Genomic DNA, 23,915 nt, shown 5'->3' with positions numbered 1-23,915 from the left:
ACTAACCTTTTTTTCGAAAAACTACGACTGCGAAATTTTCCCTTACTTCGACAGCTTTAAAATGAGCCCTCAATAATGGTATACCAGAAAAATGCTGAAAAAAATTGAAAGCCCAATTCTGTCCAGGCGCATACTACCGTAAGCTTGGCTATTACGATGCGCATTATTTTGTATATTTGCTACAGCTGACGATAGAAAAAGAATTGGACATAGAACACGAATTCATGGGATTGGCTGTTGAAAGCTCTGGCTTGACGAATAAGTTTTGATCTCCTCAGGCCAATTTACTGGGACATAACAAAACTTAGGACGAATACTTATGTACCACCTACGTCACGCTGTGTTGCTCCAATGAACACGTGACTGAGAGAGTACACATGATGCCTTGCGTGAAGGTGAACAAAAATAGGGAACTATTTTTGTCGCCAAAAAGCCTTCGGAAATACCAAAATACAAAGTGCAAACATAACAGATGGTGCATAGTATACTGCCAAGTCAGACGACTAACATTGAACCTTTACCCAACAACTTTGGTCGCCACATATTGTCGTGCGACATGGTAAAGAAATGTCCTCCGACGTCAGTGTCATTAGAGGATAACTTTGGTCCAAATGCGATCAAAATTGATTAATTCGAGTGTATTTGATGAGTCTTGTGTAATGGCAATCCAGGTGTGACCTACCAAAACTACAAAAAACTATGATACCTTTGTCGGCTTTCGAATATGACAAAGTATGATCGTCGTGTAAATGACTTGTGTTATCGGTCCATGTGTGAATGTAAACCCTCTTTGTTGGTGATGTGGCTTCCGCTTGATATGTGCAATGCCACAGATATGATGTAATTACTTTAAAAGCATTAGTATTACAGAATAATTAACCTGTCGTGGCGGTTCGGCAAGTCTAAGTGCTCCTCACCGAATACAAAGACGACGCCGACACTGAGCCTTGACCGCAGCATCGCCCAGGGCATCATCCCCCGAGCAGATCACAAATCATTGTGTTGCCCTCGCTGCCGAGATGTCATTGCTAAAGTTATTGGTTATTTTTGAGCCTGTTCCGTCACAGCACGGCTCTTCAGCGCTTGGTCGATATTAAGAAAGTGACATGTCTACGGTTTGACGTTCAAAGAAGATTTATGACATCACGGTGTCAGCGATGACGCGAAATTGAGGTGACTTCCCAATAATTGGACCAGATTTGTGCACTTGTCGAATTTCTTTTTTTTGCAAAGCTAGTTTAGATACAGTATACTTAAGGTACTGAGAGAATAAATTACTTTAGATTGAAGCAGTTCCCAATGATTGCACCTGGACATCTCTTCAAAAACCTTTATCATCTGAATAACAAACTCACTACAGTAAATTACAGAATCCATGTCTTGAAAGACTGTCGCGTGTATCGGTCGAATTACACCGGGTGACGCGTCTTTTGTAAGACAAATTTGCCACGGCAAGTGTCTTGTTGTTGTTTTTTTGTCTTGGTTTGTATATAACACTGGAAAAGCACATTGTATATTAACATTCTAGACATTAAATGAGTGAGAATTTCAGTAATTGTTCCGAATTCTATTTAAAAGGGGGAAAACCGTATCTCACATAAGCTACCAGCAGCAACTGAAATTTCCAAAATGCCAATGAACCGAACAAAAAAAAAATTGTGCTGTTCCGATAACCCGACCTACCCAATTTTTTACATTCCGACCGTAAACTTTTTAGAGCTACGTAAACACGGAAGCTAAAAAAAAAGGAAAATAAAAAACCCTAAAATCATATGTTCATTACTTGGCATTTGATGTTTGCTTGAACGAGGATGATGTCTTTTATGTTTTTTTTTCTTTTATGTGTATTATACATTTTTCTGGAAATGTTGTGGCCAGTTTTTGACCGCCCTGAACCCCTGAAAAATGCATATTTAAAAATAAAAATATTTTGGAAAAAATATTCCTGCCGACATACCTACCCAATTTTTGAAAACCATGTCATCGGAACAGCACAATTTATTTTTTGGGGGTCTGACATAAAAAATATTTTAGATGAATGTTTTCTTAATGTTCACTCTGACATTAGTTTGTACTTGAGTACGAATATTTATGAATGCCAGCCAAAATATTATTTCAAAACACTTTTTATAGCACTTCATCAATTTTCAAAATCATGGGGTTGGTGTTTTCACAGGAACACCTGTAAAAGTTTATTTGTTTGCGTTTGTTTTGTTTTTTTGTATGTTTGTTTTTGTTTGTCTGTTTTGTTCTTGCATCAGTTTCTTCCAACGTCTCTCTGGTATACAGGGTAACTCTAAAACGCCCTCATTTAGTAGAACTACGCTCAATTCGATATTAGTCGGAGGAAGAGCTGCAACTCGCGAAAACGAAAATGACTTAAATTGGATTCAGGTCGACTACAACAGCTAGTCTAAAGGTCAATGCACTCTGTGATATAGTACAATGTGACAAATTCGGATTCCGTTACAGTTTGTAAACTCCGTATTGGGAATACACCTAATGTTGATGGGGTCGACTTAAGTACACTGAGTGTAAGAGCATGACATATAATTGAATGGACATTAACCATGAATTAAGATTGTACGGCGCGATAGAGATGGACATTGAGCCTCGGTTTGATATACACAACATTGCATGCTAACAATGCAGGAGAGATTGCGGGGCGCAACGCTTTCCCTGTAACAGTATACAGACCGTCGTGGGGAACAGGTCTTTCAACTCAAAATTTGAGACTGGTAAGCGACAAGTCGTTTAACCAGCACAAAAGAGCATGCATGCGTGCGTCATTAAGGAAACACGCACAAATTATGCTGTCAAGTCGATTTCTTTATTGTATGGTATGGTAAGGTCTTCTGTTTGAGCCAACTGGTAAAATACACAAGACACGACCCCGGAAGAAAATCAGACAATTATATCAAAATGATACAATTCTCAAATGTGAAGTTGAGGTTTCAAATGATTGAGTCTCTTTGAAGTTGCACTTTTCTTGATCATCTACATCTTGATTCAAGTTGCGTTATGTAGTACTTACACATGCGCGCGATTGGTTGAAGATACGCGATCGAATTGCCAACACTACGCCCACTTACTTCTCCTCGGTGGTACGTAAGTAAATAAAATTACAAGCAAGATAAAAATCAATCAACAGAATGAAAAACGCAAATGAAGAGTATTTTAGCCAGGTTTTTGTGGTATTGTACACATAAGAGCGTGGGCGTCATTTCATTATAAGATTGTCTGTTATATAAGATGACATTTTACATGTATTTCTATAGGAGAGAGTTAAGTTGTATCGTAGGTGAAGAGGAGACTGTTCTTTCTGCTTGCACAAAGTGGGTGAAAAGTCATATTGAAAACTTTTGTTCAGGCCTGTACCTGCTTTTAGCCAGTAACGTGGACGACTGAATGCTGTTGCTCGACTGACTACTAGCATTTGCAGTTAATGCGTTATTTGTTTTGTCGTTGTTGTTATTGTTGTTGTTGTTGTGTGTTGTTGTTGTTGTCGCTAACACTGTAAACACAGAATGCGCTAAAGTGAACGATAAATTTTAAATTTTAACAAACGCACCGTCATCTAACAATACACGCCACCGTTTATTAGTCTCCTACTTTGCAATCGTGCTGAGGTCCTCGACAAAGGGAAGACACCATTTCATCACATTTAGTTTCATTGCCGCTCTCTGATATCTGGTTATAGACCATGAAACATCTCACTCCGCAAGAGCTATGTTGAGAACCGTGGTATTGTGTAACGTAGCCACCCATTAAATGTTCGATTACGATATCTAATACCAGGGCTATCTATCAAGACAACTAAGCAATTCATTATTACTGTGTCACAGCAATTACACGCACATTACAAGTCGATGCCCCGAAGCTTCTTTCAATTAGCCTGTTGAACAAATTAACCTGAATGACGTCATGCCATGGTTAGTTTGGCGACAATTTTTACAGAAAAAATGTGGCCACTCCAGCGACTGCCAGGGTGGCATAAATCCTATCGCTCAAGATAGTACATCTCGAGTTTCGCCAGTGACCTAAGAAATGTCAAAACGGTGCTTGACACGCTTAACGATTTCAATAAGAGCAAAAAAAAAAATCTATGAAAATTACGTTTACCATAGAGTGACTGTGCTATACCGTTACACTTTCAATGTACGAAGTGTTATTTGCATGTAAACTTGACCGCATCTGCTTATTCGGTAACCATTGACGACAGCTGTATCGGGCAAGTCGAGAAGAAAGTCTAGATGATTTCATTTGTACGATCTTTTCAATGATCGACGATAATTGAGAGACAGCATTGAGACAATAAAAGTATCACGTGCTTATGTGCTATGAGGGCCTTTGTTGAACGAATTTTCAACCGAGAATAGGCATTTCGAGACAATCTGGAGAAATTCTGCTCATACAATATTAATTTTGAAAATACGGGTGATCTGTTGGCCTGATATATCGTTTCTGTTTTGCGTGTCTCTTAAGGTTGGGTGATCCGTTTAATGTAGGCTGAAAGCAGAGCGTCTTGGCGTGTTTAAATAGAATTTGTTACTATAATTATCAAGGGTTTACTGTTTATGGCGGCAACGAAAATACGACTGCGTTACTGGAATCCCGGCGAGCCATCAAATACCAGAGCGAGTATCGCTGTCAGTGGCAAGGGCGTTGCCTTGACAATTTCACGGAGGGTGCTCAGCCGTGACTTTTATATTGTTCTCCTTAAGGCTATCACTCAATGTCATGTGATGACATTGAGACGCGGTTAACGTCAACTGGTAGCGTCAATCACGATTCACCCACTGCCTAGCAAAATTGCAAAAAGAGTAGGTTATCTATTGCTTAGGTAGACTGCATTTTAGTTTGATCTAGTCTGTCCACTGCAGCTCGTACTACATAGATACGAAATGTCGAGCAACTTCCACTGGGACACCGATACAACGCCCCTCGCCTTCTCATCGCCAACAAATTAACATCTGAAGCGGAGCCAACACCGTGATTCGTAATCGGAGAAAAGAGCGCCGCTGTATGTGGCAAATTTTATCGTTCGCTCAATAACTTATCTAACCTTTTCCAAATGTCATTTCGTGACACTGCCCGAACAGGCGATACCACACATGCGATTGTACGTCATTTTTTACCTTCGTAATTCCACAATGCGGAGTCAACTGTCCTACTAGATCGAGGCAGCAGTTCAGATTGACAGGCTATTATGATTACACACTCAGACAATTTACACTGGCCATCACGATTAATGAGTTGCCAAAATAAGCCTATGGCAAACATAAAAACCATTTAGTCAATTTAAATAGATTCATCCTCACTACAGAGATCAAATTATGTTGTTTTTTTATTTCACTGGAAAATAAATACTACTTACATAAAACGATTTACGATAAAATAGTCCTTCCCGACATCATACCGACGGGTGCGATATGATAAAGTTGGAAAAAAAAATCCACTGGAAAATGATGGGAATGGGGAAGAGAGGAAAGTGTTCTTTTTTATGGATTTGTGGGATATGCTTCAAAATAGGAATCGAATTTCTAATATTTACATCGATAACGTTTCAAAGTTCTAGTCTCGTCTGTAATATCACATCTCCGTCTGACATAGCATGATGGCGTGCCTTGCTCGAATTTACTAATTTCTGCGTTTCTACGCTTATTTTCAAGCATTTTGTCTATGTAATCTGGTCGCTGATTCGTAGCGTCGTTTCGCGTTCGTTCGGCTCACAGTAGCCATTCAGTACTTACTTTGATTGTCCGCGACGCAGAGTATAACGTTCCCGTGTTTGATACCGAGCGCTTGACCCCGTGACCTTCCCACACAATAACTCCTTCTAATCTGTCGCCGGCTACTGTTCAGTTTGAGTGTCTTCTTCGCAGATAGCGATCATGTTTATACCAGCGCAGCTGTCTCCTATTCGATATATTATTATTTTTGCTATTTTTAGCCTGCTGTTTAAGTATGAACCGTGTAACGACCCTTTGTACGTCAAACGGTCTTTAAGCATGGCCACTTTGACGTCACCACGCGCGGAGGAAGTCCTTCAATGTGCTGGCTTGAGCCCCGTCGAAACGAAGGGAAAAAATGTTGTCGACCTTTCAGTATAGACTTATATAAAGGGAGTCTGAAAAGAACATTTTTGAGAACGTCGAATTTCAGAAATTTCTCCGCTCTAAGACGTTTGTGAATAGAAATGAAAAGAAAAGTTCATCTCAGCGGCGCCTATTACCGTATGTCGGGTAAGAATAACAACACTGAGGCTGAATCGCGTCCCGATGACGTCAGTTGTACTTAGATTATCAGCATTTTAATCAAAAAGTCATCTAAATAACTAAATGTATGGGTTGGTACAGATGGTGCACTGAGAGAATATTACTGACACGCTGTTTTCAGTTGGTATCTGAACTTGCAAGACAAAACCGACCTATAGCTGGAAATTTATTCAAGTCAGGTAGGCTAAACTTTAAAATTAATCCTGAGAGGTGTTTTTATGAAAATTAAATTCAAGCATCAGTATTCCACATGTCTCTTTCACCGTCGTCCAAAGGTATGAGTCTCTTTACGGCGTGACGCTTTACCAATTTTTGATTTTTTGCGAAGGTTCCTGAATGCTCTTTATCTCTCATATTAGTGAGTTTTCACGGCATCAATACACGTTGACGTGTCTTGCAAACAAAAGAAAAACAATAAAAACAGAAGAAAAATCTTCAAATAAAGAAAGAACTTTTTCAGTAAAATCAATTTCCCAAACGACAATACTGAAAATCAGCTTATTTCTCTACTAACAAAACAAGAGTTATCTTTTAATAAACAACTTGCAGATTATATTTTTACTTTATATAAACAAAGAAATACCTAGTTATATTTATTATTAGCTAATATTATTATACTGTAATACTTTATCTTTATTGAAGAAAATTTGAACTTATTTTTGTATCACACTTTTATTGCCACAAATGTGATGTAAATCCTATATTTACAAGCAAGCAATAAAAATATTATTATTATTATTATTATAATGAAGTCTAAAATACCAGAGTTCATTAACTGACCACAAGAAAAGACTCTGGGAAGGTGGATCAATCATGACTATTCAACTGCTAGGCATTGAAGCCTTTAGAGGGATACGTCACGTAAAAGTTAAATTCCGTTGAACGATTCATGGAAAACTGACGAGATGTGAAAACGTCACTTTCAGAGCATAGGTAACGTGAAAGCCGTGCTTTGTAGCAAAATTTTGCTGGAGTTATGACAGGTATTTCCTGAATCGGCACTGTTAGAAAACAGACCAAACTTGCCACTTTAGACTTTGTTATAAGCACAGTAACTCTGTAGCACACACGCTCTGTAAAATGTACCCCTGAGCTTTTTTAGGAGAGTCGTATTTTACACCATTATTGACGATACAGACTTCGAGAAACCTCATACACAACATACCGTCTTCGACTCGTATTCCAGCTTTGTTGCGAGATCTCACAACCTTATACATCGATTACAGTATCATAGTAGTAAAATTACTCAATTCTGATTATTGACTGATATATTTGATCTTGAGTGGGCGCAAAATTAATTTAGTAAGCCTCTCGAAACAGACAGTTCTAGAACTTGTGCTCGCCTTAATCTTTCCTCAAGGAAAGTTAAAACTGTTCCTGTTTATAATATATCAAGTAAAATAATCAGGACACGCAGTACACATGTTTGGCTTTAAGGAACAAATTATCTATAATTTAGCGTATTTGAAATTCAGAATGGTCTCTCTACACTCTGTACTCTACTTGCAAAATTGAATTTCAGATTTTAAAAAAAAAAGGAGAGTGAAAACCTCATATACTCAACAGGCTTCAAAATGAGCAGACACATCCAAGAAGCAGACCAGGAAAGCAGTATCAAAGTTCAAGTTCATAAACTGTCCGCGACGCGCACTCTGTGCCTTCACTCTAAAGAATGTCATATTCTTGTCAATTAAATTTCTTTAAGAGATTGTGTTGAAGTCACAGGCAAGCTTGAAGGCGCCATCTCAATGTCTGGTTCCCGGGTTAGTGGATGTGTGTAGTGTTCGCCAACACTTTGTCAATTGTTTGTTCTCCATTGAAATTCTTATCGGATAAGAAAAATAAACTTCCTTTCAGAAAAATCTGATGATTAAGTGGAGCTTTTTAATCATCTCATAAATGAAGGTATAAAAATAATCAGACCCCGCAACGTTGCAGTGAAGATGTAATGACGTTTTCGCTCTGAAAACGGAAACATATACAGACCACAGTCCCTCCACACACGTGTGTGGAGGGACTGTGTACAGACCAAGGATTGTCATGGCCTAAAATTGACTGGCATTGTTAACGTATGTGATGCATATACACGGATCACAACTTTGATGGACGACGCAGCTCGGTTCTCCCAATTCTCTCAATTATATACAGGAACTGCATGTGCTTGACTTGAAAGCGAACCTCGCAAAGGCACGGTGTAGTTTCCACTCGTGTTGGTATCTAACCCGTACCTTTACGGCGTTCAGTCTTTCTGAAAGCCCTTTTAATGCCGTTTAGGGAATGATGTAAGTGCAATTACTCTGATTGTAAGATAAGAAAACCTTTTTACCGGTAGCAATTTGAAATCTATCATTAATAGAGGTCGACAGTAAGTGACACGTGGGGGCAGATTAGACAATCTCATCAAACGTTTTAAACCCAATACCGCATGCAAATTGAACGAATCCTTAAATTAAGGAGTTAAAGAGTCATTAGAAGATATCAGCAACGTCACTATCTACAGAAACATCTTTACACAGTATCATAACTATACATTAATTTCTTAAATTGGAGCAATCCTGTGCTTTTTTATAAATACACAGTACATCACTTAAAAGGCTGCCAAGATTTCTTCGACATAAAAGCTCTCCCATAATTTGAAAAATGATTCTGGTTTTAGGGGTTTTTTTGTTTTTTGTTTGTTTAATTGAATGACCATCGCGTTAAGATCGTCAAGCCTAAGAAGCAGAACATAATCCATGACAACGTTAAATAATCGCTAGCTGAGTTTGGATTTCCTTTATAAGCTCATTATATTATTTTAATTCAAGAAACCTAAGGTTCGTGTGTAGATTTCATTTTCATGGCTACTGAAATTCGGTTATACCGACGGTATCAAGAAAATACCATGACAGATTTTTTCAATATGAAAGGGGCAATATAGCTGTCACTTTTGACGAAGTTTTCATAAATTTTGTTCCGGAAAGGATTTGACATTCTATATTCTCTTCCGTAATGTTAGTTAAAATACTCGATACATACAGTATTAGCCATGTCAGAACAGTTGTGATCAGTTTGCGGTCAGTGATATTCGTTGTCAGGACTCTCAGTAAACTTCATTTACCATCCGACACCTATACACACATACACTCTGTATTGACAAGTTACATACAAGGCACTTCGCCGGGATTTAGATGTTGCACGAGAAAGTTTATTTCAAAATACTACAATCTAGACACTACATAAAAATTACAGCGAAAGTAGCTCTAAAATGATTAACCCTTTCACCCCCAGTTCCCTGTATACAGGTCCAACTTTACCATAGAAAACAATGGATTTGGGACAAACCATGGTGGTGAAAGGGTTAAACCTTCCCAATGCCTTCCTATTTGTATCGCCGGTCTTTTGATCGGCCGCAGACAGTTTTCCTGCCGACGGAATACCGACCCAAACATAGTCGTTCCAGTCGACAAACATCTCACCATTCGAGGTGACCGAATTGAACTTATAATCTTCGCGCTCGAGGATTTCTCCCATTGCCTTGGGCGAGGTCGGTTTAAACAGTTGCCGCCCCGCTTGCTCAATGTATCGAAATAATTGTGTCGATGCCAGGTAGTCGCAATAAATTTCGAAGGATGGGTCACATTTCGTTGGGTGTGTGACCGCATAATTTGACATTCGGTATTCCAAGGTGAGTTCAAGACTCTTGGAGCCCAAGGCTGCAACGCACGAACTTGAGCTTCTCGACAAGGCACATTCTATAGGTTTTACATTTAACTATGTCACAGGGTTTCAACACACATTTTCAGTATCAAATCGCGATTTCAGCCGACATCCCACCCTCCAAATTTAATTTGCCATGATCACAAGAAAGCGCGCTGGTGATCTATCGCTATTGCAGCCGTCAACCCTGGCCGGACGCGACTTCCTCTATCACTTTAAACTGGCGACCTTTCTAAAATGTACATGAAACAATTCCACAACTCAAAAATTCGTTAATATCCGCGATAGTCATCAATCAGAGCGGGATTGTGACGTCAAAAGGTTGAGTAACCTAATTAAGAGGCCAGAAACACTTGCGAGACTGATTCCCAAAACCTCGCTCTCAATATCTGTGACACATCCACCATGATAAGATTGAAAAATTGATTTGATCTCCTGGCCTTGGAATAACACTATGGGCAATTTAATCTCGGCTTGAAAATGTGCGACCTCCGTAATATCGACAGGCGACGTTAAACGTAAAATTGATAGAATCGTTTTAATATCAGAAAGGTTTGAATCATAATGAACCCTTGTAGTATAAACGTTTACGATTTTCTCTCAATATTAGAACACACAGCTTCACTTCAAAACACACGCATTACATGGAGATATTAGTTTCCCGGGGGTCAAACATGGCATTTCACGGGTTCTTCAAGTTATTAATGCTTACTAGCGTCTGTCTAATTCTAAACTGTGTTTAATCATGGCTCTGAGAGTTACAACTCAGTCTGGGGAACACATTTTTACGTGCAAGTAGAATTTGCATATTCATATGAGAAATTCTATGCTGTCTATTCAATTAAGCTAATTTAATCATGCACAAACAAGTTTTGTTCTGTGATTCTGCATGCCGTTACCCTACTTTCTCTCAATCTCTGCACTCCACTTATCCTTCTCGCAAAGATCTCGATTGAAAACGATAATCTTCACTGAAGCGCTGTGAACTCCATTCTATTACTTATGATGCTGAAAAGTTTTCAGATATGAATATCATAACTGCACGAAATGTTATAAGCCAACATTCTCGCCGATGCAATTTATGTGTTTGTCGCCTCATTCGCAGCCAAGGTTATCATCTGGAATCTATAATTTTAAGAAAGTAATTGATTGAGTCAATTTTCCCCAGGTGGTGTCAATATTATAAAGCATCGCAAAAAGTGTTGAATTTATTATGTTTAAGTCATGAATGACGTACATGTCGAATATTTATATCATATGGATGTGGTTGACCTTTGGAAACACTAATTTAATCCTTGTGATATTTATACGGTCCAGACGTGAAATACTTAATCTAGTGTAATATGAATTGGTTTGTTTAACCCTTTCACCACCATGGTTTGTCCCAAATCCATTGTTTTCTATGGTAAAGTTGGACCTGTACACAGGGAACTGGGGGTGAAAGGGTTCAATCCAGAACGGGGAGACTGATCACTGAATCGCTATTCGTACACACATTGGCCGAGAAGATCAATCGTGCTAAGTCTTACAGTAAAGGTGTATGTTCTATAATTTCTTTTTGAGATGTAGACTTGGAGGTAAAACAACTCTCTGATCGAGTCAAACCGTTTCTGGCCATGACTTGATGAGAAGATGACATCGTTAGTTTATGTTATGATTGAAAACATTGCAAGTTGGACATGCCAACTGGAGTCTTCGGATGGGTTTGCGAAACGCAACACTCGCAAAAATCCGATGGTGTTTTTTTCACGGCCTTCACGTTTTACCTCCAACGGCGGCCTGCACTGTTACGCCGTCAAGTGAACGGGCGACCGCAGCTGTGAACATCTATCATTAGATACTGCAAGATGACTACGTCATCGCTTTATGGGATTTAATTACTTCTATCTGTCACTGATTTGCAGTCCAGTAAGTTATCTCAACAAACCTCTTTGATGACGACTATTAGTTATTGGCGATATCCAAAATAATGATTGCTTTAATATTGACACTATGACAAATCTTGTGGTATACGTTTTCGATATTTGTCCATTGGCGGGAGACAAAATTGACAGATGCTTGCTCCCGCTGCACAAACTTTTGGTCTGGAAAAATGGACCCACTCCTTATACAGTGCCATCCTCTCAAACTACAGATTCACGGCTTGTCAATATGTTATGCATCAATAAAAGAGTTTGCCGTGTTTCGGTGCTTTGATTACTTGCCTGTCCAAATTATATGATTGCCTCTGTTTTTGTGGGGTTTTGAATAAAGTAGACCCTCATTCGGCCATATAACAGACTCGAAGGCAGTTCGTGAAAAGAAACGGTGAAAAGACCCCATGTTACAAGAGTATGGCGAGCTGGAAGATTATATCACCTATATACACACATTATATCACCTATTATACCATACCTTTATATCGTTGGCGCAAAAGCAACGATCTGATTGGTTGAGGCGTGAAAATAACCGTGCTATATTCGTGATATTACACGGTTGGAACACGCGCTAGCTCTGAGCTAGAGAAATATTCCTTTTTTGACGTTTCACGCCAGAATTGCAATATACCGTTCTGGTAGCTATCGCTCGTGCAACATGACGTGAGCTGGTCAAAGTCTCGTCGTATACCAGTTGTTGATGTGATTTATTGTTCAATTATTCTTCAAATAAACAGTAGAGGGGCGAATAAAGAGCGCTATAGGGCCTTTTTTTCCTCAAATCTCTCTCGCAGGTGGCAACATTTGGCTCAGAACTTTTAAGATGTAAAAATTCATACATTGTGCAATAACAAATGAATAACAGAATAACATATCTGTAGGTTGATGAAAAGGTCACAACTTATTGAATCAATCGATTATATATATATTATCAAAAACGAATATTCTACATGTAAGTTTGACGGTTTATGCTATAATGGGCAAACCTTTTCTTTCTTCGATTTCAGGTACTTGTTTCCATGGAGAGAAAGCAATTCCAAATAATGGAGAATTTACAGCGGATGAAGACCCATGTGCAATATGTGTATGCAAGGTAAGCTGAAAATCCTATAATTAATCATCAACGGTGTTTAATAATTGAATTAGAATACCTCCCCCCCCACCCGCTGCCATTAAGGACCTTCTAAACTACATGCCTGATGTTTTTATACTTTTTGACGCAAATCTGAGACAGTGACACTGCTCGACTTATGTAGAAGATTGAAACGAGTGAGACAAAGATATTTAATCATCGTCAAAATTCACCAACCGTATAACACGCCCGTGTGAGATTCGCCGTCTCGTTTATCGTCTCTAGTTGACGTCGCAGTACAAAAAGTGCTAACGTACGATTTGCGGACATATTTCAGAGATCATCCGAGCAAATTTCCGTATTTTACCATCCTGTCATCAAAGCTGAGAAAACTGTAGAAGATTGAAACAGCTGACATTCAAAGTCGGTGGTCTGTTATTCTGAATATACTGGTAGTCATCCACCTATGGGGAGAGACTTGCTTGTCGTGGTATTATTTTGATATTTTATCAACAGTCTCTCATGTGCTGACAATACAAACAAGATCGTCTTCTACTTACACATTGAAATTCGTACTCGAACACGAAGGTACATATTACAATGATAATCTGAAGTTCATTGCCAACCTAAAGTGTTTTGGAAAGCGTGATCTCCGCGCGCTCTAAAAAACTGAATTAGACTCTGAAGATGAAAGATCGATAAGTCTATACACTTTCCAAATGTGACTTGAAAGACTACACGTATTTCCCTGTACTTGTTCTCTTCTTGTCCGTATTTGTGATTTGTAGTTATCCATTTTTTTACATGAGCCCGATGAAAATTAGTATTGTATGGTAACTCAGCAGCTCAATAAAAGTGTAAACAAATAAATAAATAAATAAATGATGTTTCATGCCACGAAAACGGTTTTAATAATACCTTGAATCAAAGGATTTTGTCGCTCGAAAAGGAAAGATAGCAATCATTCCTGTCGGTAAGGACGTCCGTAGACTCTCCTGATAATCTAAAATTACGGTGTTATTGCTGCTATTAGCGTAACGAGGAAGAATTTGGACCGCTATGGACAAAATATTAATGAATTTACCCTGATCTATGCAACGCAAGACTTACTATTTTTCGTGTTAGTCTTTTGGTACACGTTTAAAAAACAAAAATGCCACCTCTTTTACAGTTGTTAGCCACAATGTAGATTTTTGTCAATTTGAAAGACCTTTTAGGGACTGTTCAGTTTTTACGGCCTGGGGGGGGGGCGGCAAAATCTTCTCGCCGGTGTTCAAAAAATATAGACCCCCCTGCATTTTTCGCGAAAAAAATGATGACCACCCTTTGTCAGACGAAAAAATTGACGACCCCCCCCCCCCCCCCCCCGCTGAAAAATAACCAAAACCCATATGTCAAATTTACCCGCACGGTTTGGATTTGAACTCCGGTACGCGGCGCACTTTATTCATGTAGCAGAGATGCCAGTGCACAAACTTCTCAGCCACATCCATGCAAACGTCTGTTACTTTGGACGACTGTAGCAATTTTTAACTCCATTTCCATAGACAACTTATGTCCATGACATTGTATAAAGTAAACTTTATTGGTGTGGTTCGCCAAAGGCAGCCCTCCGGTTAAGAGGGTCATGGGCCATTTCGTAAAGTCAACTTTATTCTAGTGGGCAACCAAAGGTGGCCCGCTGGTAAAAAGAGGGTCGATCATGGCCATTGCACGAAGTAAACTTTACTGAACAGGGCCGCTGAAGGCGTCCGGCCGTTAAGATTGTCATGGGGTATTACAATAAAGTCAATTTATTGTAGTGGGCCGCCGCAGGCGGCCCGCCGGTAAAGAGGGTCGATCATGGCCATTGCATGAAGTAAACCTAATTGGAGTGGGCCGCCAAAGGCGTCTGCCCGTTAAGAGGGTCATGGGTAATACATAAAGTATATTTATTGTAGTGGGCCGCCGAAGGCGGCCCGCCGGTAAAGAGGGTCGATCATGGCCATGGCATAAAGTGAACTTTATTGTAGGTATTATGTTTTTGAAAATGTGGTGACCCCCCTTTCCTACCAGTGAAAACGTGATGACCCCCCTTCGCGGATTCCAAAATTACGATGACCCCCCCCCCTGGATTTTGCCGGGCCCCCGGCCGTAAAAACTGAACGGTCCTTAGAGAGAGAACTTTCTCTCGGCGAAAAAAGTTATTGTGAATCGAGAAATGACAAGATCCGAACTAACAAACCACCTTCAGCAAGAATTGCTTGCAATTTCAATCACGGAAATTTTGTGCCTGGATATCAGCGAATTTGTGTTCTTTTTTGCAATGATTCAATTTCACGCTCCATAAACTTCTGATGCAGCTATGTCGTGGTGATGTAAATAAAGCACACTGGATTGTGATTTCGACAGAGTGAACCTGTGCTGTGTTGGTTACTGAGTGTGCATAAATTGGAGCCACAGCAAGATCTACTTTGCATTGAAGGATCCCACGTACAAAATAGACACTTTCAGACTTTTATGTTTTTTTTCAATTATAGAAGTCCCAAACCCCAATAAAGTAAGCTTATATATTTTCTGAAATCTCTAATGGAAATCCGACCGTGCACAGACATAATAGTCACGTGACAAGCGTTTTTCAAGGTTCAACAAAACGCTTGTCACATGACTATTATGCAAATAATGACTTCTTACTGTGCACAGTCGGATTTCCCAAAATCACGGCTTTCAGAAAATATATACTTCATTGGGTTTAGGACTTCTATTACTGAGAAAAAAAATAAAAAACTGAAAGTGTCTTTTTTGTGTAGCTACCTTATTTGTTGTCATCCTTTTTTGATATTGATTATTGTGGTGAATATTTAATACGCATCATGTCGCACGACATCACTTCGATGCAGTCATCTGAAATGTTTTGGATTTTGTTTGTAGGAAGGCAAGGTGACGTGTAAACTAAAGTATTGCCCAAAGATATCGTGTGCTTTAACAATTAAACGACCAAACGAATGCTGTCCGGAATGTGTTGGTGAGTACATCGAATTAACTGGCGATGTGCATTCTTTAAAATGAGGGTTGGCATTGGGAAATTAATTTAACACTGAACATCAGTATGTAATTTGAGACACATTCACCAGAATAATGACTGTATTATATTATTGTAAACGGTAATAATGTGTACAGTAAAACTGATGTCTTATTATTGGAAACCAGGAGGAGAATTTATATCGGCACATTACAAGAGACTGAAATACCTTTTCTTTTCCTCAATCGAAGCGGATTAAAGAAGCAAAATAGTAATTGTAGTCTAAAGAAATCAAATAAGCTTAATCAAATGTAAGTTCTTGGAAAAACTACCCGATTATTTAAGATTCTTGAAATCGCTAAAAGACAGCTTGAATTGATGTAGAAGTTAAAGTAATGTTTCTTAACACAGAAAGGGCCATGAATGATGAAAGAGCAAGAGGGGACACTATACCGACATTAGAGGCAGTGACGTCATCGGCGAGCTCCGGAGACCTCGCTGTTGCGTCGTCGCCGACAAGGATTATTCTGAGGTTACCTCCTCCTCCGATGATTCCTCCCCCTCCGCCGTCGATGATGGCGCTGTTGTACAATAACACGCAGAATAATAAAATTCCAGAAGTGCCGGATGAGAATTCAACGGAGTGTCCTCCTTCATCAGCTCCGTGTGTAAGTATTATTCGCTTCAAAATTTTAATGAAGTTTTTCATATATCACTCGAAATTACTTTTACAAGCCCTTTTTGGGCCTGAAATTTACTTGTCTTTAAAACCCCACGAGTTGAAAGTTTTAACATACTTTCCATAAAACAGAAGAGGAGGAAAACCGTGTTTTTGTCAATTGTTTTATGTTTATATAAATAAATAAATAAAAATTTCAAAGAAAAAAAAACATACTTTTCCCATTTTCGTTTGTCTGTGGCAGGGTTATATTTAAATGCAGTATATTTTTCAACCCCTCAAAACCATGTTGAAGTTTCTCAGTGTTCATTTCGTCTATACTGCCTGTGTATGTGCCATGTCCAATATTAGTGTTCATGACTTAATTATATGGTCCAGAGTAGAATTCATTTGTCAACAATAGTATTATGCACTGCGCATTATGTTGGCAAGTTTAATAGTTTATATATGACAAATTTTTGTTATAAAACAAATTTAAGGGACATGCAGAGTTTCCGTGATCTACTAACAGAACAAAACTGACAAAATACAGGTATTCTCACCCTCACGAAACACTTCATACGATATGGTTCTAGCCCATACCCCTTTCCTTACCGTAACGGTAAGGTTGAGGGCGATACCAGTAGTCTAGTTTCGCAAAGTATCTGTCATCGTCCGAGTTTTGAGCAACGTTTCTAGCCAGACCGCAAGTCGGTTTGTAATTACTGGTCAAGTCACTGTCTGTGCATGCAATCAGCCGACGGTGACATCACAAACATATACGTGCCACTGTTCACGAAGGTTGAGTCCATGTGGGTTTATTCACGTAACGTTGACGCTACAATATTTCACCCACTCTATAAAATAAACACCATATGTCTATGCCGCAAACAAAATTAATAGTTTCCTGGAGATTAAAGAGAATTTAAACGTTTTAGTCTGGTCCAACGTAGCGTGAAGTAAACACAAAAGGTTTTGAGCATTAAGGTAGTTCGCGCCTAGAAATTCAAAGATTAAAGTTTTGCTCAAAACTTTCCTCAGTGAAACTTTAACCATTCTATTTCAAAATCAAGAATGAAAATCGGGGGTCATCTTGCAAATTTTCGTACTATAGAGAAACAAATGAACCACTATTTACCGATATTTGAAATTCAAAATGGCCACCATCCCTGTGTTGACTCTATGGGGAAAATAAAATCCCAGATTTTCACAAAACAAAGCCGGTGAAAATTTCATTTTACCCCATAAGCTTCAAGATGAGCCCCACCAAGTGGTAGTCCATAAGGATATTGTAAAAGTTTGGAGTCCGACTATCTGTCCCCGAAGCGTATTCTACCTTTAATGGGTCAATGACCTTACCGTTAGGAATTATTGTAAACTTAAAACGTTCAATGACGCGTAAGCGCTCAGAATACTTTTGCTTTATAATGTCACCAGGATCCTATTTTTAATCGACATCACATCAGTGGGGAATCATGTCCACAACTATTTTCTGTATGTGTCTGTGGGTTTTTTTTAAGGAGCAAAACAATCAAATACCAGGCTGTAACTCACCGTGTGAGCCCAAACCAGGACCGCCCGGTAAAGTTGGGCCGCCGGGGCCACCTGGTCCAAAGGGACCCGAAGGCAAAAAGGTACGTATTCGGTGAAATATCTCCATTTCTATAAAAAAAACACATTAAATTTGAAATATTTTAGCGAGTTTGGATGTTTTAGGATTTGAAGATGACTCATGATATGATCTTGTTGACTGCTGACGATATGCAGATCCGTGGCCGGGCTGCAAGTTGGCGATATTGCCTCAGTCGAATATTTGCAGTGACGTGTATCCATGCGCAAGCGTGTTTGTCGACAAGTCTGCTTATGGAAAACAAATCGTGTATGCTCTTGATACTAAATATATGCCTGTCTGATGCCGCAAAGCACAAGCTCATTTTAACCAAAGGAGTACGGTCATTATTTCGCTTTGAATGCTACAGATTTTTGCACTGCAAACGTTAATGGTCGATTTTCATCCACTCGTTGTAAAGGGTACTTAACTTATTTCCATGTCATGTCAAATTTCATAAATGCCAATCATACTGTACTTGTTTCTTAGTCATCATACAATAAATGAGACGCATTTTTATGAGTCACAGATCAATTGTTTTGCTTCGAAAAGTTCATGAAAATGTCGTGACTATAGTCAAAGGGAAAAAAATTACCACACACTACAATCTAATGCCGTCCCTACACTGACGTCAGAGGAATCTCAGTTTAATTCATTAAACGAATCGGGCTTGCTCGACAGACATGAGCAGAAGGCGCATGCTTTCTCTATGCCATTCGGCCTTCTTATTTTTGAATTCAGATTCGGATTCGGATGAATTCAAACTTTGTGGTTTCCATTGCAGGGTAGACGTGGAAAGAAAGGGAATGTGGTTAGTAGTATGCGTCTGTTTAGTCATCTCACCTACAAATTTATCTCAATATCGTCTAAAATCTTCTGACATGTAAAGAAGTAACAAGGAAACATACCAGATAATGAATCTATACTGAAAGAGCCAGTAGCTGTAATTATTTATGATTATTTTCACTGTTTTTGTTTTAAATGCGAATGACAGTTACTTGTAACACTCCCAAAATACACTACTCCCAAATACACAGTATTCAGCTTGTCATCTGAATCTATGCATGCTCATAGACTGCATTTTGATTATTGACAAGTGAATCTGGTCCGGACTATAATTCAATGTAAACAAGAACAGTGCATTTTACGCTAATAGCCGCTGGTTTGACAAGCTAAAAGTGGGGGTTTTCCCAACAAGCTTTGATGAGTATCACAAAAACTTGCAGTTGACCTACGAAAGAAAGAAGAGAAAAAAATATCAAAAGTTACAGCTACTGCCCTTTTAGTACATTTTATGTAAATAATAACACCCAAGTTGTCATGTATTTTAAAAGTTAAGTTTTAAACTTTGATGTTCTTTGTTCCACTAACCCATGCGTGCGAATCGTTGTATTTTTTTCATTTTTCTGATAACAATTCTCAACTATTTCACCTGTAATCAAGTTATAGATTTGATGAAACATGTTCTAAACAGGAGTAAACGAAATTCCATACACCTAATTTAACCCACAGGAGTAAACGATATTCCATACACCTAATTTAAATCCTCTAGTTAACTGTAGATACGATATTTCTACCCGAACTCAAGAGTCGGCGCCATATCAGTCTCATCAGGTCCATTCGAAACAAAATAGAAGAATATCGCCAATATTCTTTTAGCTCTTCACAGCAGAAGATTTTTACAAAGACCTAAACGCCCATGTATTGTCTTGTTCGATTTTTTTATGTAACGTCTTATTTTACTGCGTTTATTAGGTCATACAAACTTTTACTTAAGGTGGAATGCGCCTCAAGGACAGATATTCAGACTCTCAAACTTTTACAATTCTTTTCTGATCTACCACTTGCGGGGGTTCATTTTAAAGCTCTTGGTGTGAGAAAACTTTTCACCGTCTCGGTTTTTTGAAATTCGAAAATTTTATTTTTCTCTATAGAGTTAACACAGGGATGGCGGCCATTTTGAATTTCAAATCTCGGTAAAGCTTGGGTGATTTGTGTCTCTGGTGCCAAAATTTGCACGGTGACCCCAAATGTGTAATCTTGATTTTGAAAGATAATTGTTTAAGAATTCTTTGAGGAAAGTTTAAGCAAAAGTTTAGGTCTTTCACTTTCGAGGCGCATACTACCTTAAGCTGATAAGACAATGCAAATCTATGCATTCAAACTCTATTGGCTGTAAATTCTGATGTTTCATTACTTTCAACTATTTTCTTCCGTCCCCGAAATGCAGATTCTTGTTCTATTCGGAAAACAGTGTTGAAATGCTAAATGTTATATTTGTCAGTACATCCGTATGTGTGACATGTTCATTTTTGCAACGGAATTTTAGTCCCGACAACAATTTTATTTACCAACAATAACGTTGCATATTACATGAAAGGCTGCACTATTTTTGCATGGCTAATACTTTCTATCTCAACATCGTTTACTTTGAAATATATAGTAATTTCAGAAACAATAAAATGAATATATTATTAAAAGTTACAGATATTGTTTCATTAACTTGCCAAAAGCACATCACTGATATTGTCTATTTGGTAACACCAAACAGACGGTAATCCAAAGTGGGGCCAGTTTAACAACAATAACCAAATTCCTTCGAATAATTTCTATGAACATATTCTCTTGTAATAACAAATCTAATATTTGTATCTACAGGAACTCTTTGTAAGTTATTTATGTGTATATAGTCATTAATGTAAATTTAAATTTTGAAGTGTCTGATTAATTGACATTCAGTTCTACCAAGGAGGCCAGAAGTCTAAATATCCACTCTTTACCTCATCGATAGGGTCCTCCGGGAATGCCTGGTGAAGGCGGTATTCCTGGAAGAAACGGAACAGATGGAATACCGGGACTTCCTGGCATGAACGTAAGTTCAAATTGTCACGGGTTATCAATGATGATTCCATGTCAAGCCGGCATTTGCTTATTGCAAGCGATAACAATCGTATTACTCGGTGCACAGGAATTTTATCATCGAATTTTAACCAGGCGTGACAAACGTGTCAGAGTTATCTCAGTTTTATGTATGTATGTATGTATGTGTGTATGTGTGTATGTATGTATGTATGTATGTATGTATGTATGTATGTATGTATGTATGTATGTATGTATGTATGTATGTGTGTGTGTGTATGTGTGTGTGTGTGTGTGCGTGCGTGCGTGCGTGCGTGCTGATGCATGTATGTATGTATGTATGTATGTATGTATGTATGTATGTATGTATGTATGTATGTATGTATGTACGCAGTACGTACGTACGCATGCATGTATGTATCTATTTGCATGTTTATCTATCCGTCCTGTAATGTGCATTTGTTGTTGTTTTTATATAATTGCTTGTGTATCGATTAAAGCACGTCAACTTGTTTTTTGAAGTAAGCAACATTGTCACGGGTAATATTTATTTATACTGATTTCAACTACTACACAGGGAGCTCCAGGGATGAAAGGGGAGAAGGGAGACCCAGGGATACAGGGACCAATAGGACCTCAAGGAGAACCAGTAAGTATCATGCAGCTGTGTACGCGTTGTGTAAAATCAGAGAAAATTGACGCCAAAAACAGTTAGTGGATATCTAATCGTAGCTGAATATCCGGAGGAAAGAAAGGCCTGTACTGTAATCATAATTTAAGTTCCAAGGAAATTCATTCAAAGAAAACCAAACAATTGTAGAGTGCAGTGCAGAGCAAAGTGTAACTTCGACAAAGTATGCGTTTATTATGAAGAAATCGATACAATTAATTAAATGTATTGGATAAGAAAGTTGGCAAGTCCGAGTTAAATACATCATACTTTCCCATTCGACTCATTATAGTTTGTTACCAATCAAGAACATTGAAATCCGATCTAAATTTGGTCAACACCCTCTCCAAAAATCATAATTCTGCAAAGCAAAGCAGAGTGTCTTGAACGATTTAATTTCTGTACACGTACAGGGAGTTCCAGGACAGCCTGGCTTGGTAGGTCCAGCAGGACCAGAAGGCGCGAAGGGGAGGCACGGTAGGCGAGGAAAGAAGGTACCTTTTTACATTTGTTATTATTAAAAAATAAATATGTACATATGATGGCCAACACTGTACATGAAATACATTCCTTCCGAAGGCAACAAGATATTTTATGGTTTAGAGAAAAAGTATTCAGTGACGACGCACAGACAATGCCTATAGGTGTCTGACAAATTGAACGTCACTTTACGCGATTTATTGGTCACTTTTTAGCAAAACAGCGTTCTGCTGCACTCTTTGAGGAAAATTGTAGTTTGTTTTGCTCGAGCGATGTTTTGGTCATTTTGCTGATAATTTTTTTTTTAGAGTATGAATTTTAGACTACGAAGATTTACATTTGTTACAAGCAGGGTTTCTCCCTGTATGTGAACGAAGGGATGATTTTATTTCTCTTTCGATTCCAAGAATAGAGGTCAGGGGTCACCGTGCAGAATTTTGTACTAAAAGAACAAATTACCTCATATTTATCGATACTTGAAATTCAAAATCGCACATCCCTGAGTTAAGTATCGAGGAAAATGAATTTTTAACTTTTCACAATAATAAGCTTTGTCTACTCCATGAGCATCAAAATGAACCCCTACGAGTGGTGGACTAAAAGTTTTGTTAATTAAAGTTTTATAATCCTAACATCTGTCCCCGAGGTACAATCTACCATAAAGATAGTGATTAGAATACAATAATGAGCTACAAAATTACTCCATTCATTATCTTTACAGGGAGCAACGGGGCAACCAGGACCAATTGGTCCGAGAGGTCCAACTGGCCCTCAAGGACCGCAAGGGCTGCCGGGACCAAAGGGTCCTATAGGACCAGGCAAGTAGCAAACAAATAACGTCAAAGCATGAAAACATGGTGATCTGCTAAATGAGCTGCGAGGCTGGTTACTTGTTGAAATATATGTATTAGTTGCTTTACTAATCGAGAGAATTTTCGTGTAAAATGGACATTATTCATGAGAATGGTAGTACCTTTCTTAAAGCACCAGGAAGATTGAGTTGTGATTAATGAGCATCTGCTAAAAAAATTATATTTTGAAATGAAGTATTCTCTTTTTTCTCCTTTAAGCTGGCCCGCCCGGAAGAGGAGGGTCACCTGGTATACAAGGCTTGACTGGCAGTGTGGGTCCCATTGGACCGAGAGGGGTCAAAGGTGACAAAGGCGATTTGGGAACACCAATGCTCAGAGGAGTAAGTAGAACCAGTCTCTGGATGGAATTACTGATCAGAGTCAGACAACGCCCTCATGTGTCAAATCATAGAATATGATACCATCGTAAATAGCGCCCTCACTTTATCAGCCTACAACTTTCCACCTCTTCTGGATGATTTCCGCGCTTGTTACCACGTGCACATCATTAATTTGCATGAAAGGTGGCATGACTACTATTATTAATACTCTCTACTTGTAAGCAGACACAAATTGTGAAACCGGAATGGGTGAATTTTCTATAATTACATCTTATCCTTTGCATTTTACCTAGCAACTCTTGATCATCGATACTGAATCTGAGATGAATGGTATCACCAGTGAGGGCGTTATGGCGTACTGCCTGGAAGACAAAAAACTATATTTGCGCGACAATGTGAGCTGGAGATCAGTGCAAATGGACATGGGTGCACCGACTACAACAGACCCAAGTGAAAAATGCCCGCCCTGTAATGCGGTAAG

At 38.7% G+C, this 23,915-nt stretch overlaps 2 protein-coding genes across 8 annotated transcripts in view; one reads left to right on the top strand and one right to left on the bottom strand.

Annotated features, from left to right (window-relative positions):
* LOC139143798 (multiple epidermal growth factor-like domains protein 6) overlaps window positions 1-23,915 on the bottom strand; it is a 435,859-nt gene that overhangs the window by 46,608 nt on the left and 365,336 nt on the right. The gene's annotated exons all lie outside the window — the stretch shown is intronic.
* LOC139143793 (acetylcholinesterase collagenic tail peptide-like) overlaps window positions 1-23,915 on the top strand; it is a 41,631-nt gene that overhangs the window by 13,112 nt on the left and 4,604 nt on the right. For 4 of the 7 annotated variants that reach the window (XM_070714349.1, XM_070714352.1, XM_070714350.1 and 1 more), the window contains exons 3-12: window positions 12,901-12,986; window positions 15,876-15,969; window positions 16,378-16,634; window positions 18,145-18,258; window positions 21,025-21,105; window positions 21,670-21,741; window positions 22,176-22,256; window positions 22,964-23,060; window positions 23,313-23,434; window positions 23,728-23,910. In XM_070714349.1, coding sequence (XP_070570450.1) covers window positions 12,901-12,986; window positions 15,876-15,969; window positions 16,378-16,634; window positions 18,145-18,258; window positions 21,025-21,105; window positions 21,670-21,741; window positions 22,176-22,256; window positions 22,964-23,060; window positions 23,313-23,434; window positions 23,728-23,910 — 1,187 coding nt within the window. Of the gene's footprint in view, window positions 1-12,900; window positions 12,987-15,875; window positions 15,970-16,377; window positions 16,635-18,144; window positions 18,259-19,017; window positions 19,045-21,024; window positions 21,106-21,669; window positions 21,742-22,175; window positions 22,257-22,963; window positions 23,061-23,312; window positions 23,435-23,727; window positions 23,911-23,915 lie in introns of all 7 variants that reach the window. The other 3 variants (XM_070714347.1, XM_070714348.1, XM_070714351.1) reach the window with 1 other exon arrangement.

This window comes from Ptychodera flava, chromosome 11 (assembly GCF_041260155.1).
Source record: "Ptychodera flava strain L36383 chromosome 11, AS_Pfla_20210202, whole genome shotgun sequence".
Taxonomy (NCBI): Eukaryota; Metazoa; Hemichordata; class Enteropneusta; family Ptychoderidae; genus Ptychodera; species Ptychodera flava.
Note: the sequence above shows the minus strand (reverse complement) of the source record. Positions and strands in the feature narration are given on the sequence as shown.